Here is a 17,764-nt window from a genome sequence, read left to right as displayed (position 1 = left end):
CAGCTTCTCAGGAACTTTTGCAGCTCCCACGACCACAGTTTCACGCCCGTTCCCCTCATTTCACCGATCCTGCCTTCTTTACTGCCCCACTCCTGGTCCACTCCATACAGCGCCGGGGGGAGCCTCACCACCGGGGATCGCTGCCAAAGTGCCGCTAAAGGTCCATTAATAATAATCTTTATTAGTGTTACAAGTAGGCTTACATTAACGCTACAATGAAGTTAGTGTGGAAAAACCCTAGTCGCCACACTCCGGTGCCTGTTCGGGTACACCGAGCGAAAATTCAGAATGTACAATTCACCTACAAGCACGTCTTTCGGGATCTGTGGGAGGAAAACGGAGCAGACACGGAGAATGTGCAGACGCCACTCAGTCAGTGCCAGGAATCGAACCCAGGTCCCTGGTGCTGTGAAGCAATAGTGCTAACCACTGTGCTACCGTGCATAATGCAAGAGGCAATGTAAACCTAGGCACACAATTTGAGATTAGTGTTATTTTTCATGTCTGTTAGAAATCATCGGGTCAAACCATTTGTCAAAACAAAAATTATCGAATGCCCTTCGATTAATTGTTTAACCTGGTAAGAGAGGGGCAAGCTAATGCACATAAAAGGCAGCGCCTCCCTCCCCCCACCACTTTCCCCAAGTCTTGTGTATTTGTCCGACTCAATTTCAGTTAATGAGCAGCTCTTAAATCTTCAATTATTCCTTCAGGTTTAGCAATTAATCCATTACTCAAAAATTGCTTGAAAATATTTAGTGATGGCCACAGTGAAAAATAAAGTGTTTAACAAACCTACCACAGCATGATCGAGTTGCGTTAACAGTGTAATAATTAAGCTCTTTGACAGTGTAATAATTAAGCACTTGGACTTAAACTGCAGGCATTTTAACTAACTACCTAAGGCTGAATTTCTCAGTAACTCCTCTGGGTTGAGATTCTCCACATTTAATGTTCACCTCAAATACATGTAGAGATGCAAAAACAAAATGCAGGAAAAAGAATTAATGGTAATCCACAGCATTCATTCTTTGCCAGAAAAATTATTTTAAAATTTGCATCGCTATGCAGATTCTTTGCAAACCTGAGACCCCAGACAACATGAAAGCCATGCCCCACCACTGGAGTGGATTTAACAAATTCCTGGAGTTAAACATTCAAACTAGATTGCACGATTTGCACTGTTCAGACTACATTTTTTTTTTTTTAAGAACCTTTTTCTCATGTAGCCGTGTTAGAGCATTATGTTTAAAGAGTCAACAATTCCGTAAATAGCCCATGCAGTGAAAGCAGAATGAGTTTTGTCTGCTGGAACTTCAATACTCAAATCTATATTGACCAATACATCCTGCCTGCAGTGTCTCGGTAGGGAAACCCGTGGCTGTATTTTTGACAATACATGGAATCTCTTTCATATACTGTGTTCTGAAAGAGTGAAGTGGACATTTTTGCCATATTAAATATTTCCCCTTTTATGGCGATATGTTCAAATCAGCACCAGCAAAAAGGCCATCTGCTACGTGGACCTGACACTTATTTTGTCACAAAGTTATCTGATACATCCTCAATACTCCATTTCATGAAATACAGCTACTGTAAAAAGATGTAACAAGTTCAGAATTTCCTGAGATCAAACATATGGGTAGTCATCAACACATACAGGATGCATAGAATAGTTTCTGCTGCATAATTTCATTGAATTCAGATAAACGTGGAACATCAAAGTATAGACAGATGTCATTCTGCTCTCATCCTGCCACAGAAATCAGCTGTATTGACACCAAGACTGCAGAGATTTTGCCTCCAACCTCTATAACACCATTCTGCCCATTTGTCACACTGTCTTTTAACCAGCCTGTACCTTCTCCCTGGAGTGCTGTCATGATTTATCTCAAAATAGTGCTCCTTTTCTCTACCTCATTATAAACGCATGCTAAGTTACTGCATTTCCAAAGTGAGTGACATCGTGAACATATCTGGTACCATACCAACATACAAACTAGGACCAGGCCACTTGCCCCTCTATCCTGCTTCACCATTCAATCAGATCATGGCTGACTGATTGTAATCTCAACTCCACTTCCCCATCTATCCCCAAAAGCAAAAATCCACCTAGCTCTGTTTTAAAAATATTCTTACACTCTGCTTCGACTGCCTTTTGAGAAAGAGAGTTTCAAAGACACTATCCTGAGAGATACAAATTTTTAACTGGACAACCCCCTTATTTTTAAACAGTGACCCCTAGTTCTAGATTCTGACTCGAGGAAACATCCTCCCCACATCCATCCGGTCAAGACCTGACAGGATCTTGTATGTTTCAATCAAATCACCACCTCATGCTCTTCTAAACTCCAGTGGATACAAGTCCAGCCTATACATCCTTTCCTCATAAGACAAGCCTCCCATTTCAGGTATTAGTCGAGTAAATCTTCTCTGAACTGCTTCCAGCTCATTTACATCCTTCTTTAAATAAGGAGACCAATATTGTACACAGTACTCCAGATGTGGTTTCACCAATATGCTATATGACTGAAGCATAACCGCTCTGCTTTTGTATTCAATTCCCCTCACAGCAACAATAACATTCTATTAGTTTTCCTAATTACTTGCTGTTACTGCATACTCACCATTTGAGATTCATGCACTAGAACACCTAGATCTCTGCAATCTGTCACCATTTCGATAATATGCTTTTTATTTATTCTTCTTGTCAAAATGGACAACTTCACATTTATCTACACTATATTCCATTTGCCAGATTTTTCGCCAATAACTTACCCTATCTGTATCCCTTTGCAGCCTCCTTATGTCCACTTCACAACTTACTTTCCTACCTTTGTGTCATCAGCAAACCAAGTCATTCACATAAATTGTATGAAGTTGAGGCCTTGGCACTGACCCCTGGGGCACACCTCTTGTTACATCTTGCCAACTAGAAAATGATCTATTAATGCCAACCGTGATCCATGCCAATAAGATATTTGCAACATCCTGAGCTTTTATTTTCTGCAATAACCTTTGATGTGGCTTCCGAAAATCCAAGTACAGTGCATTACCTTTATCTCCAGTGCTCATTACTTCTTCAAACACCTTCAATAAATTGGTTAAACACTATTTCGCTTTCACAAAACCAGGTTGACTGCCTGATTACCTTGAATGTATCCAAGGGCCCTGCTACAACATCTTTGATAATAGCTCTAACATCTGTCACTGTGAAAATGTTAAGCTAACTGCCCTGTAGTTCCCCACTTTCAAACACCCTCCCTTTTTTTAATAAAGGAATTACATCCCTATCTTCAAATGTAATGGAACTTTCCTCGAATCTAAAGAATTTTGGAAAATTAAAAGCAACGCATCATCTGTCTTATTAGTCACTTCTTTAAAGACGCTAAGACAGTGGTGGGCAACCTGTGGCCCATTTGGATTCTGTGCTGCCTACAAGACGATTTGTTGATCGTTGTCCACGTGACTAAAATGACACGCACGTAAAGCAAGGGCAAGTGAAGTGAGGTGCATTCTTATTGCTCACAGCATTGACTGTGAGAGCCGTGCACTCCCTCTGCATCAAAGCATAACTATCTGTTTTTACCATTTGAAGTTGAAGACAGTTCTATTAATATATGACTGATTAAGCATTTTCTATAACTTATGACATATTCATGTATCAAATGCATTCAATCCTATTCATAGAGTCATGGTTAGTGAACAAACTGATTTTAACCTTGTGGCCCACTGAGATGAAGAAGGGCCACTCACTAGCCTAGGTTGTTAGCACTGCTCTAGGGTGAAGTCCATCAGGACTCAAGGACCCGTCAACCCACAGCTCCAACAATTTGCTCAGTACCACTTCCCTGGTGATTGTAATTTTCTTGATTTCCTCTCCGTCTTCCATTTCTTATTTACAGCTATTTCTAGGATGCTACTAGCATCCTCAAGAGTGAAGACCGAGCTAGCATACGCCACCTTAGGAATGTTATACATTCTCCCTCTCCTGCACCTGAGCCAGAGTTTATAGTATCTTTAGATGCCGAGAAAGCATTTGACAGGGTAGAATGGAACTATTTGTTTGAGATTCTTGGAAGATTTGGATTCGGCCAGGTATTTCTCGCATAGATCTGTTTGTGATACAATGCCCTACTGCCAGCATGCCCCATGAATACTTTATATTCAGACTGCTTCTCCCTGAATAGGGGCACTAGGCAAGGCTGCCCACTCTCTCCACTTTTATTCACCCTGGCAAGCCTCTCTGTATAACCTTGAGAGCTTCCAATCAATGGAGGGGCATTAATTGGACGGGATGGAACATCAGGTATTTTTTTATGCAGATTATCTACTTTTATATATTACAGACCCAATTCCCTGGCCCTATCTATAACAACCACCTTTTCTTAACCTGTTCATGGAGGGATGGTTTGCCAGCTTTAGAGAATTAGCAGACAAATTTCAGCTACCCAACTCTTGTCTTTATCGCTACTTTCAAGTTCGAGATTTTACTCGTATGGCTATCCCTTCCTTTCCTCTAAGCTCCACCTTCCTGGAGAAGCTTAGCTGGGGCGAAATGGGAGAGTGAACTGGGCCCTACACTCACAAGCGAGGCTTGGAGAGAGGCCCCTATACAGGGCCGACGCCACATCCTCATGTGCCTGGTTGAGCCTAATTCAGTTCAAAGTGCTACATAGGACACACATGACCAAGGCAAGGCTGAGCGGATTTCTCCCAAATGTTGAGGACAGACGTGACCGCTGTTCGCTTGTCCTCCGCAGATCAGACACATATGTTTTGGTCCTGCCCCAGACACGCCACCTTTTGTGTTTCCTTTTTGAACACTATGTCTAATATTCTCCAATTAGAAGTACAGCCATCCCCGCTGATGGCCATATATTTTGGGTTTTGGACTTTCCGGCAGTTCACTCTGGGGTAGAGGCGGACGTTATCGCCTTTGCCTCATTGACAGCCCGGAGGCGGATACTGCTTGGTTGAATGCCTCCTGGCCCACCTAGTGCCTTTGGCTGGTTAGGGGACTTGATGTCCTTTTTGCATTTGGAGAAAATTAAATTTACCATCAGGGAGATTCTACCCGAAATGGCAACTGTTTATCTCCTTTTTCAATGACCTAAACACCATCAGCTGTTAGGGATTTGGGGTATAGAGTTTAAGTTCTTTGCTTTTTCTTTGTTTTGTTTGTTATTATTGGAAAAAAAAAATCTTTTTGTTCTTATATTTGCAATAATTCTTGTTTTATACTGTACCTGTTTTGCATTGAAAATGTTTGTTGCATTATTTGTAAAAGAATTTTTAAAACCTAATAAAAATATAATTTAAAAAGTGAAGATCATTCCAAAATACCAGTTCAACACATCTGGCCATCTCCTTATTTTCCATTATTAATTCCCCACATTCACTTTGTATGTGACCAATAATCACGGGTTATTTTTTTCTTTTTAAAATATCTATAAAAACTATTACTCTCTGCTTTCATATTTCTAGCCAACTTTCTGTCATTCTCTATTTTTTCCCTCCTTATTAATATTTCTCTGTTGCTTTTTATATTCTGTCCAACCTTCTGACCTGCACCCACCCTTGCACAATTATAAGCTTTTTAAGTTTGATAGTGTCTTTAACATTTTAAGTTAACCACAGATGGTGGGTCCCCCAGTGACTTTTCTTTTTCATTGGAATGTATATGCTGTGTGTATTCTAAAATATCTCTCTAAATGTCTACTAGTACATCTCTATTCCTTAAACTAAATTGCCAGTTCACTTCAGCTCGTTCTGCATTCCATTTATTATTCACTATTTATTATTATTTATTTACTTACATAGAATTATATTCACAGGAACTTTGCCTGTCAATTAATGACTTATAACAAGATAAATCAAATTAAGTAGCATTGTTCATGCACTATTTATGCCCTGGCCAGACACGCAACATGCAACTGCTACCAAGTTGACAATCTTTAATTTCAACATCAGCTGAGATTGCCAAAAACAGGAAGTGAGAGCAAGTTAACATGCTTAATGGTGAAAGTAAAGAATGGCAGATTAAAGTAAAATTTTCAAATACAATTATGTTTCAAATGCAAAACACTTCGTAAAAGACAACCACTAACTATTGGGCAAGTTAACATGGAGTGCTTATTCGCAATGTCAGATCAAACCCTTCAATTAAACCGACCTCAACTCCAGAGCAGTCATTTTCCTAAAATTGATACAAGTATTCAGATTTCTCAATATTGTTTTCTATGAAAGAAATGTGAAAAGAAACCGATGATCATGTTACACAGCCCAAAAGAAATGTTGCTTCAACCTTAATTTCCAATACTATTCAGACTGCACCGTATTCTGAAACAAATAAAGTTTGGGGCAAGAAATAGTTGCCCTTTACAAGGAGAGAACATAATATTTTACTTATTTAAATGACTATTTTTTTCACTTCTTGCAATGTCAGACCCACCTTTAGTTCCCCATGGTAAATCCTGAGGCAAAGTAACTATTCAATATTTCTGCCACTACCTGAGAGTTTATTTTTTGAATCCTACCCCCATCCTAATTTTTGTGATATTTGTTTCAGCACTATCTGAAAATGATTAATGCAATATAATTAACATCCAGTTGTACCTCAACAGAGCTGGGCCCAATATCCTCAAGGGCGGTTTGCTAATGCTACTGGGATGGTTTAATCCAAATTGACAGGAGGGGTAGATACTAAACTGTAGCACTGAAAGGCAAAAAGTGCAAATAGGATTGGCAGAGACAGGTAGCGCTAGTGAAAGGAATAGCGAGGTCAGACTAATGAAAATAGAATAAGATCCACTTCAGATTTACAGTGCACGTGTATCTTAAGGTCACAGAGGATTGAAAAACTGCCAATGTAACATACATATTTAAAAAGGGGGAAGATTTGCTTCATTATTATTGGGCGGCAAATGTGGACAAGGTGCAGCGGTGGTGGGAAGGAAAAGGGGTAGAGTGGGTTAGGATGGAGGAGGAATCTTTTAAGGGGTCTAGTTTGAGGGCTATGGTGACGGCAGCATTGCCAATGGCTCAGAGTAGGTATTTAGGGAGCAGTAGGTATTCGTGGTGCAGTCCACGGTGAAGATATGGAATCAGCTGAGGAGGTATTTTAGGGTGGAAGGGATGTCGGTGCTAACGCCGCTGTGCGAGAATCATGGGTTTGAGCCGGGGAGATGGATAGTGTATACAGGAGGTGGAGGGAAGTGGGCTGGTCAAGGTGAGGGATTTGTATTTGGAGGAAGGGTTCGCCAGTCTGGAGGAGCTGAGGGCGAGGGTAGAGCTGCCGAGGGGTAGTGAGTTCAGGTATCTACAGGTTAGGGACTTTGCACAAAAGGTGTGTAAGGGATTCCCTAGACTGCCAGGATACACCCTGCTGGAGCGACTGCTGCTTCCAGATGTGGAAGGGGAGGGAAGAATTGGGGATATATACAAGTGGCTGGGGGAGCAGGGAGGCGAGCGGGGGTTGAAGATCAAGGAGAAATGGGAAGCAGAGTTGGGAATGGAGATCAATTGGGGGAGTGAGGCACTGCGAAGGGTAAATGGGACCTCCTCTTGTGCAAGGATGAGCCTGATACAGTTTAAGGGGGTGCACAGGGCGCATACGACTAGGGTGAGAATGAGTGGGTTATTTCAGGGGGTAGCAGATGAGTGTGAGAGGTGTGGGCGGGGGCCAGAGAATCACACGCACCTGTTTTGGGGTTGTGAAAAATTGGGAAGATTCTGGGCGGGAGTGTTTGAGGTCTTAGCCAGGATAGTGGAGGAGGAGGTGGACCGGGACCCTTTGGTGGCGATATGTGGGGTTTCAGAGAAGCCGGAGCTCATGGGAGGAGGAAGAAGGTCGATGTTGTGGCCTTCATCTCTCTGATTGCATGGCGACAAATTTTGTTGGAGTGGCGGTCGGCATCGCCACCGGGGGTAGCAGCATGGTTGGGTGACCTGTACGACTTCCTGCGGTTAGTGAAGATAAAGTATGTGTTATGGGGCTCAGCAGGGGAGTTTGAGAAAAGGTGGGGGGTGTTTGTGACCGTGTTTGAGGAGCTGTTCGTCGCATGGGGGTGGGTGATAGGGAGAGGGGGGGTGAAAAAGGGGAAGAATCTGTACAAACTGTATAGCTGATTATTGGGAAGTATGTTTCCCGGGGTGTTTATTTGCTGTAACCTACTTTGATACATGTTTGTAATAAAATGCATTTAAAAAAAGAAAAGGGAGGGAGACAAAAAACAAGGCCAGTTAGCTTAACATGTCATTGTGAAAACGTTTGAGGCCATTATGAAGGATATAATAGCAGACCATTTAGAAATATATAATATAATTGATATTTAGAAATATCTCATTTATATTTAGAAGTTTGTAATATATGATGGCATGGTAGCACAGTGGTTAGCACTGATGCTTTACAGCACCAGAGACCCAAATTCGATTCCTGACTTGGGTTATTGTCTATGCAGAGTCTGCACGCTCTTCCCATGTTTGCATGGATTTCTTCCGGGTACTCCAGTTTCCTCCCACAAAGTCCCGAAAGACATGCTAATTAGGTGAATTGGACATTCTGAACTCTCCCTCAGTGTACCCGAACAGGTGCCATAGTGTGGCGGCGAGGGGATTTTCACAGTAACTTCATTGCAGTATTAATACTTGCATCACTAATAAAGATTATTATGTGTACACCCTGATTTGAATCCTTATTCTACTCAAAGATTTGAGTTATCTGTACAGACAGAAAGCCTCCTTTGGGGGAGGAGAGCCATCATTCCACCACCATTTAGAAGACGTGTGTTGAATCAATTACATGAGGGCCCATTGTGGAAATATGAGAATGATGGACATAGCGAGGAGCTATATCTGGTGGCCTGGATTGGATGATGAAATAGAGGAGAACAGAGGCTGGAGCAAAAGCAAAGTGTGGTAAATAAGAGTAAACTGCAGAGCGACATAGGATGTGATGGAGAGCTAGCTTGGAAAAGAGAAGTGGGTACTAAATATTCCTGGATACAGATTTGTGGGAAAGATCAGGAAGAGAAAGGAGATGGGGTGACAGTATTAAGGAGAGTATTACAGTGCAGAGAGAGAGAATGTTCTGGAGGAGTCAAGGGCAGAATCTATTTGGTTAAAGTTAAGAAATAATTAAAATGTCATTACACTACTGGCTGTATTCTATTAGTCACCAACCATGGAAGAGCTGCAGAGGAGTAAATTTGCAGGGAACAATCATATAGGTGCAACTATAGAGTAGTGACAGTGTGGGGCTTCAATTACTCTAATATAGACAGATATTAATACAGAAGGGGGAAGAATGTAATTGTATTTAGGAGAATTATCTTCAACATTATACTTCCAGTCCGAGGAGGGAATCATTTCTCGATCTAGTTCTGGGGAATGAGGAGAGTCAAGGGGATCAAGAGTCAGTAGGGGAAGTGTTCATTGCACCACAAGATTTAGACTAGCTATGGAAAAGATGAGGTCCAATGTAGAGTAAAAATACTTAATTGGAGAACAGCAAATTTCACTGGGTTGAGAACAAATCTGTGTCAGTTAAATTAGAATCAAGGATTCACAGGCAAAGCTGTGATTGAACAATGGGCCGTCTTTGAAGAGGAGATTGTTCGGAACAGTCAAGCTACGTTCCCAACGAGGGGAAGATAGGGCTATGAAGGTCAGGATTCCCTGGATGATGGAGGAGATGAAGTAGAAAAAGGGCTGGTGTATGACAGCTGTCAGGTTGTTATTTCAAGTGAAGTCATACCTCTGAGAATAGCTGGGACGCTGGGGAGAATTAAAGTAGTTTCAGAGGGCTGTGGCATACTTTGGGTGATCCCAATAGAAGTAAATCAGTCCAAGGTATCAAAATATAAAAGATAATTCTTTGGGGAAGTAAAGTTGAGTGCATAACATAACAGTTACAAACTACAGTGTTAGTTTAATCATATTTGTTTTGTTTAATTTGTTGGATATAAAATTTGTGCTTTTGTTTAAAATCATGAAATCTTGTGGCGTAGTTCTATTGGTTAAAATGAGGTTCGGATTTCTCGAACAGAGTCATTATCAGTGAATATTGGGTAGGTACTGGTCACAATCTTCCAATCCTCATGTGATGGGGTTATTCCAGAGGAGAGAAATTCAACAGCTACAGGCCAGTTAACCTCAATGGCAGAAAAGCTTTTACAAATTATATTCCAAGGCAAAAGTGCAGATTAAGGAAAGACAGCACATAGTTAAACCATTAATAAATAACTGGAAATTTTGATGAGGCAAGAGATGTTAGAGTCTAATGCAGTTGATATGGTGTAACTGGACTTCCAAAAGGCATCTGATAAAGTGCCACATAACAGACTTGTCAGCAAAGGTGAGGATCATGGAATAAAAAGAACACTAGCATCATGGATATGTGGGCAGCACGGTAGCACAGCGGGTAGCACTGTTGCGTCACAGCTCCAGGTTTCCAGGTTTGATTCCTGGCTTGGGTCACTGTCTGTGTGGAGTCTGCACGTTCTCCCAGTGTCTGCGTGAGCTTCCTCCGGGTGCTCGGGGTTTCCTCCCAAAAGTCCCGAAAGACGTGTTGTTAGGTGAATTGGATATTCTGAATTCTCCCTGTGTACCTGAACAGGTGCCGGAATGTGACGACTAGGGACTTTTCACAGTAACTTCATTGCAATCTTAATGTAAGCCTACTTGTAACAATAAAGATTATGATTATTATAAGTTGGCTAAGCAGTAATGAATGGTTGTCTTTCAGACTGGAGGAAGATTGGGGGCCCAAGTGATTGGTACAAGAACCACTGCTTTGCATAACATAGCTTAGACTGGGTGTACAGGGCATAATTTCTAAATCTGCAGACATTCAAAACTTGAAAGCATTGCAAACTGTGAGGATAATGATAGACTTTAAGAAAACAGGCAATTGGTAGAATAAGTTGGCATGTGGCAGGTGCAATCTAATGCAGAGAAATGTGAGGTGATACACTTTGGTAGAAAGATGACAAAAGATGACAAAATATAACATTATTCACCGGGTGCAGGAAGAGAGCCTGAGGTTTATGTGCATAAACCATTGAAGGTGGCATAGCAAAAAGTGAGAATGTGGTTATACAGGCATAAGGAATCCTGAGCTTTACAACAAAAACAAGGTGGTTATGAAGAACCTTTCTAAACACAGCAAGGATAGGTACATGGGACTGGGATATTATAGCTATTACTGAAACATGGCTAAAGGAGGGGCAGGACTGGCAGCTCAATGTTCCAGGGTACAAATGCTATAGGAAAGATAGAACAGGAGGCAAGAGAGAAGGGGGAGTTGCGCTTTTGATTAGGGACAGTATCACAGTATATCCAAGGGTTCACCCACTGAGTCTATATGGGTAGAAGTGAAAAATAAGAAGGGTGAGACCACTTTGATAGGACTGTACTATAGGCACCCAAATAGTCAGTGGGATATTGAGGAGCAAATATGTAAAGAGATTACAGATAGCTGCCAGGAAAATAGGGTGGTAATAGTTGGGGACTTTAACTTTCCCAACATTAACTGGGACAGCCATAGCACTTGGGTGTTTGGATGGAGAGAAATGTGTCGAGTGTATTCAGGAAGAATTCCTCATTCAATATGTGGATGGCCCGAATAGAGAGGGGACAAAACTTGATCTCTCTTGCGGAATAAGGACAGGTGACGGATGTGTTAGTGAGGGATCACTTTGGGACCAGTGACCATAGTTTTAAGATAGCTATGGAGAATGATAGTTCTGGCAAATGATAAAATTCTAAATTGGAGCAAGGCCTATTTCAAGGGTATTAGGTGTGAACTTTCAAAAGTTGATTTGGGGGAGTTTGTTTACAAGCAAGGGGACAGCTGGTAAGTGGGAGTCTTTCAAAAAAGTGTTAACTAATGTTCAGGGTGAGCACGTTCCTCCTAGAGTGAAGGGTAAGGCTGGTAGAAGGAGGGTACCTTGGATGACACAGGATTGGATTTGTTTATTGTCACGTGTACCGAGGTACAGTGAAAAGTATTTTTCTGCAAGCAGCTCAACAGATCATTCAGTACATGGAAGAAAAGGGAATTAAACAGAATTCAAGAAAATACATGAGAATACATAATAGGGCAACACAAGATATACAATGTAACTACATAAGCATTGGCATCAGTTGAAACATACAGGGTGTAGTGTTAATGAGGTCAGTCCATAAGAGGGTCATTTAGGAGTCTGGTGACAGTGGGGAAGAAGCTGTTTTTGAGTCTGTTCGTGCGTGTTCTCAGACTTCTGAATCTCCTGCCCGATGGGAGAAGTTGGAAAAGTGAGTAAGCCGGGTGGGAGGGATCCTTGATTATGCTGCCCACTTTCCCCGGCAGCGGGAGGTGTAGATGGAATCAATGGATGGGAGGCAGGTTCGTGTGATGGACTGGGCGGTATTCACGACTCTCTGAAGTTCCTTGCGGTCCTGGGCTGAGCAGTTGCCATACCAGGCTGTGATGCAGCCCGATAGTCCCGTAACAGCCTCCCCAAACAGGCGCCGGAATGTGGCGACTAGGGGCTTTTCACAGTAACTTCATTTGAAGCCTACTCGTGACAATAAGCGATTTTCATTTCATTTCATTTCATATTGAGGCCAAGGACAAAAGGAAGGAGGCGGCATATGACATGCATAGGGAGCTGGGATCAAGTGGATCCCTGGAAGAGTATAGGGCTTGTCAGAGTAAGTTAAGAGAGAAATCAGGGGGCAAGAAGGGGACATGAGATTGTCTTGACAGATAAGGCAAAGGAAAATCCAAAGAGCTTTTACAGATACATAAAGGGTAAAAGGGTGACTAGGGAGAGGGTCGGGTCTCTTAAAGATAAACAAGATCATCTATGTGCAGATCCACAAGGGATGGGAAAGGTCCTAAATGAATATTTCTCGTCAGTATTTACTGTTAAGAAAGGCACGAATGTTACAAAAATTAGGGAAATAAAAAGTGATGTCTTGAGGAATGTACATATTCCAGAGGAGGAGGTGCTGGAGGTATTAAAGTGCATCAAGATAGATAAATCCCCGGACCTGACGAAATGTATCCCAGGACATTGGGAGGAAATTGCTGCCCCCTAGCTGTGATATTTGAATCATCGACAGTCACAGGAGAGGTGCCTGAAGATTGGAGGAGAGCAAATGTTGTGTTGTTGTTTAAGAAGGGCTGTAGGGATAAGCCTGCAAACTACAGACCGGTTAGCCGTACTTCTGTAGTGGGTAAATTGTTAGAAGGTATTCTGAGAGACAGGATCTACTGGCATTTAGACAGGCAATGGCTAATTAGGGAAAGTCAGCATGGCTTTGCAAGGGGAAAGTCATGTCTCACGAATTTAATTGAGTTTTTTGAAGGGGTAACCAAGAAGGTAGATGAGGGCAGTGCAGTCGACATTGTCTACATGGACTTTAGCGAGGCTTTTGTTGTAAAAGGTTAAATCTCACGGAATCTAGGGTGAGGTAGCCAATTGGATACAAAATTGGCTTGGCAACCAAAGCCAAAGGGTGGTTGTGGAGGGTTGTTTTTCAAACTGGATGCCTGTGACCAGCGGTGTGCCTCAGAGATTGGTGCTAGGTCCACTGTTATTTGTTATATATATTAACGATTTGGATGAGAATGGAGGAGGCATGGTTATTAAGTTTGCAGATGACACCAAAATTGGTGGCATAGTGGATAGTGAAGAAGGTTATATAAGATTGCAACAGGATCTTGGCCAGTGGGCAAATGAATGGCAGATACAGTTTAATTTGAATGAATGTGAGGTGATGCATTTTGGTACATCAAATCAGGCAAGACCTACTCAGTTAATGGTAGGGAGTTTGGGAGAGTTACAGAACAAAGAGATCTAGGGGTATAGGTTCATAGCTCTTTGAAGGTGGAGTCGCAGGTAGACAGGGTGGGGAAGAAGACCTTCAGCATGCTAGGTTTTATTGGTCAGAATATTGAATACAGGAGTTGGAACGTCTTGTTGAAGTTGTACAAGACGTTGGTAAGACCGCACTTGGAATACTGTGTTCAGTTCTGGGCACCCTATTATAGGAAGGATATTGTTAAACTAGAAATAATGCAGAACAGATTTATGAGGATGCTACCAGGACTTGATGGTCTGAGTTATAAGGAGAGGGTGGATAGGCTGGGACTTTTTTCCCTGGAGCGTAGGGGTGATCTTATAAAGGTCTATAAAATAATGAGGAGCATAGATAAGGTAGATAGTCAACATATTTTCACAAAGGTAAAGGAGTCTAGAACTAGAGGGCATGGGTTTAAGGTGAGAGGGGAGATACACAAAAGAGATCAGACGGGAATTTCTTCACACAGAGTGTGGTGAGCACCTGGAACGAGCTGCCGGAGGTGGGTACAGTTATTTCCTTTAACAAACAGCTCGACAGTTACATGGGCAGGGTGGGTAGAGAGGGATATGGGCTTAATGCGGGCAAGTGGGACTAGCTTAGTGATAGAAACTGGGCAGCATGGACAAGGTGGGCCGAAGGGCATGTTTCCATGCTGTAAACATCTATGACTATGACTTAACGACAGTAACATCATTGTAGTGTTAATGTAAGCCTACTTGTGACAATAAAGATTGTTAAAGATTAAACACAGGTTCAGCTTCAAGTGGAGTAGCGGTGAATTTTGGGCACCACACTTTAGGAAAGACGTGAAGGTGAGAGAGAGGGTGCAGAAAGAATTTGAGAATGGTCCCAGTTATATGAACGGATTGGAGTAGCTGGGAGTGTACACTTTAGAGAAGGTTGAGATTTGGTAGAGCTATTCAACAGCATGGGGGGCCTAGACAGAACGTCACATCAGCACAAAGGCTGAGAATCAGAGGGCAGGGATTTCAAGCGATTGGCAAAAGAGCCAAAGGCAAAATGAAGATTTTCCAAGTGGTAAATGGTTAAGATCTGGAATTCACCACTTGGGTGTGTTGTACAGACAGATTCAATTTGCGGCTTTCAAACTGGAATAAGTTGAGAAAGCATTTACAAGGTTTCAGCGAATTAATGCGGCAGGTTGACCAACCCGCCCTTCTTTTGTGGTTATCCTGTATTTAGGTATGCTGTCACCACAGCCAGCCCCCACACAGGGTGGCACACCCACCCCAGCCAGCCCCACCCTGATGCCGTGCCCACCCCACTCACAGCTGTGATGCCTTGCCCACCCCACTCGCAGCTGTGATGCCGTGCCCACCCCACTCGCAGCTGTGATGCCGTGCCCACCCCACTCGCAGCTGTGATGCCGTGCCCACCCCACTCGCAGCTGTGATGCCGTGCCCACCCCACTCGCAGCTGTGATGCCGTGCCCACCCCATTCGCAGCTGTGATGCCGTGCCCACCCCATTCGCAGCTGTGATGCCGTGCCCACCCCACTCGCAGCTGTGATGCCGTGCCCACCCCACTCGCAGCTGTGATGCCGTGCCCACCCCACTCGCAGCTGTGATGCCGTGCCCACCCCACTCGCAGCTGTGATGCCGTGCCCACCCCACTCACAGCTGTGATGCCGTGCCCACCGCACTCACAGCTGTGATGCCGTGCCCACCTCACTCGCAGCTGTGATGCCGTGCCCACCCCACTCACAGCTGTGATGCCGTGCCCACCCCACTCACAGCTGTGATGCCGTGCCCACCCCACTCACAGCTGTGATGCCGTGCCCACCCCACTCAGCTGTGATGCCGTGCCCACCCCACTCACAGCTGTGATGCAGTGCCCACCCCACTGACAGCTGTGATGGTGTGCGTGCCCACCCCACTCACAGCTGTTGATGGTGTGCCCACCCCACTCACAGCTGTGATGGTGCCCACCCCATTCACAGCTGTTGATGGTGTGCCCACCCCACTCAGTTATGATGGTGTGCCCACCCCACTCACAGCTGTGATGGTGCCCACCCCATTCACAGCTGTTGATGGTGTGCCCACCCCATTCCCACAGCTATGATGGCATGCCCACCCCACTCTCACAGCTATGATGGTGCTCCTACCTCGTTCTCATAGCTATGGCATGCCCATCCCAGTCATAGCTATGATGGTGTGTCCTCCTCACTCCCGCAGCTATGATGACATGCCCACCCCACTCTCGCAGCTATGAAGCTATGATGGTGTGTCAACCCCACTATAACAGCTATGATGGCCTTCCAACCCATTCTCAGCTATGATCGCATGCCCACCCCAGTCTCAGAGCTACAATGGCCTGCTAAACCCTCTCACAGCTATGATGGTGTGCCCAACCCACTCCCAGCTATGATAGTGTGCCCACCCCACTCTCACAGCTATGATGGAATGCCCACCCCTTCTCACAGCTGCAAGTGCATGCCCACCCCGTTCTGACAGCTGAGCGTGTGCCCATCCCACTCACAGCTATGATGGTGCACCCACCCCACTCCCACAGCATGTCCATCTCCCCCTCTCAATTCTGACAACACACCATACCCCCTCCCCACCATGTCAGTACCACTAACCACACCCAACACCCATGGTAGGCTGCCGTTTAACATTCTCCAAGAGAGTTGGTCACCCAGGGAATGAGTTATTGGACAAGCTGAATTGCTCTTGTAGGGGGCAGTACTGGGCTAAACAGACCAAATGGCTTCATTCTGTGCTGAAAGCATGCTACGATTCTGAGGACGCCCAGATCACCGAATGTTGAGTTCCCCGAATGTTACAGTCAAGATTCAAAATAAATGATGTGTAAAAGCCTTTATCCCTACAACACCCACCAAACATCACTCCCGATTATAGCAACAGCGCCCAGCTCAGTCCAAACACCAACCATTCCACACATGGAAAATCAGCAATCTGCCATATGCCAGAGAAAGGGCCTCGGCTGCGCTAGTCCTGGTGCCGGGAGCGGAGAGCCGGGAGCGGAAAGCCGGGAGCGGCGGGGTGCCGGGAGCGGAAAGCCGGGAGCGGCGGGGTGCCGGGAGCGGAGAGCCGGGAGCAGCGGGGTGCCGGGAGCGAAAAGCCGGGAGCAGCGGGGAGCCGGAAGTGGACAGCGGGGACCCGGGAGCGGACAGCGGGGAGCAGGGCCCGGGAGCGGGGAGCAGGGCCCGGGAGCGGAGAGCAGGGCCCGGGAGCGGAGAGCAGGGCCCGGGAGCGGAGAGCAGGGCCCGGGAGCGGAGAGCAGGGCCCGGGAGCGGAGAGCAGGCCCCGGTCTCTCCCAGTCAGCAGGCCCCGGTCTCTCCCAGTCAGCAGGCCCCCCCAAGGCCGGGACTCACTCACCTTCCAGGGTCTCGCATTGCACCAAGTTCAAGTAGTCGCCCTGCGACAGGATACCGGCCTTGAAACCTCTGACCAGGCCCTCCAGGTAGCCGTTATCCACATTGAAGTAGAGTTCGTTGAAAGATCCCATTTCGAAGGGGGGGAAGGGGAACCAGAAACCGTCTCAGGGATCAGGAACCGGGGCGGCTGCAGACCACCTGACCCGTCACCTGACCGCACTTCGCCGAGCATGCACAGTCTGCAAGCCGGGCCAGCAGACACTGAGCATGCGCACTCTGCAAGCCGGGCCGGCAGATATCGAGCATGCGCAGCACCAGCTCAGCGAGCCGGTCCCGCAGGAACTGAGCATGCGCAGTCTGCAAGCCGGGCCGGCAGACACAGAGCATGCGTAACACCAGCTCAGTGAGCCGGTCCCGCAGACACTGAGCATGCGCAGTCTGCAAGCCGGGCCAGCAGACACAGAGCATGCGCAACACCAGCTCAGCTGGCCGGTCCTGCTGGCAGCGAGCATGCGCAGCATCAGTGAACCGGTCTAGCAGGCACTGAGC

General features: G+C 45.1%; 1 protein-coding gene across 1 annotated transcript in view; it reads right to left on the bottom strand.

Moving 5' to 3' along the window:
* The window catches only part of atp6v0d1 (ATPase H+ transporting V0 subunit d1), a 70,658-nt gene extending 53,200 nt beyond the window's left edge, over nt 1-17,458 (bottom strand). The window contains exon 1 of the mRNA XM_038806817.1: nt 17,217-17,458. Coding sequence (XP_038662745.1) covers nt 17,217-17,346 — 130 coding nt within the window. The 5' untranslated portion in view covers nt 17,347-17,458. The remainder of the gene's footprint in view (nt 1-17,216) is intronic.
* Between the last annotated feature and the right edge of the window lie 306 nt (nt 17,459-17,764).

The sequence above is a fragment of the Scyliorhinus canicula genome, chromosome 9, assembly GCF_902713615.1.
Source record: "Scyliorhinus canicula chromosome 9, sScyCan1.1, whole genome shotgun sequence".
NCBI classification, from domain to species: domain Eukaryota; kingdom Metazoa; phylum Chordata; class Chondrichthyes; order Carcharhiniformes; family Scyliorhinidae; genus Scyliorhinus; species Scyliorhinus canicula.
The sequence above is the reverse complement of the archived record's forward strand: the minus strand, read 5'-3'. Positions and strand labels throughout refer to the sequence as shown.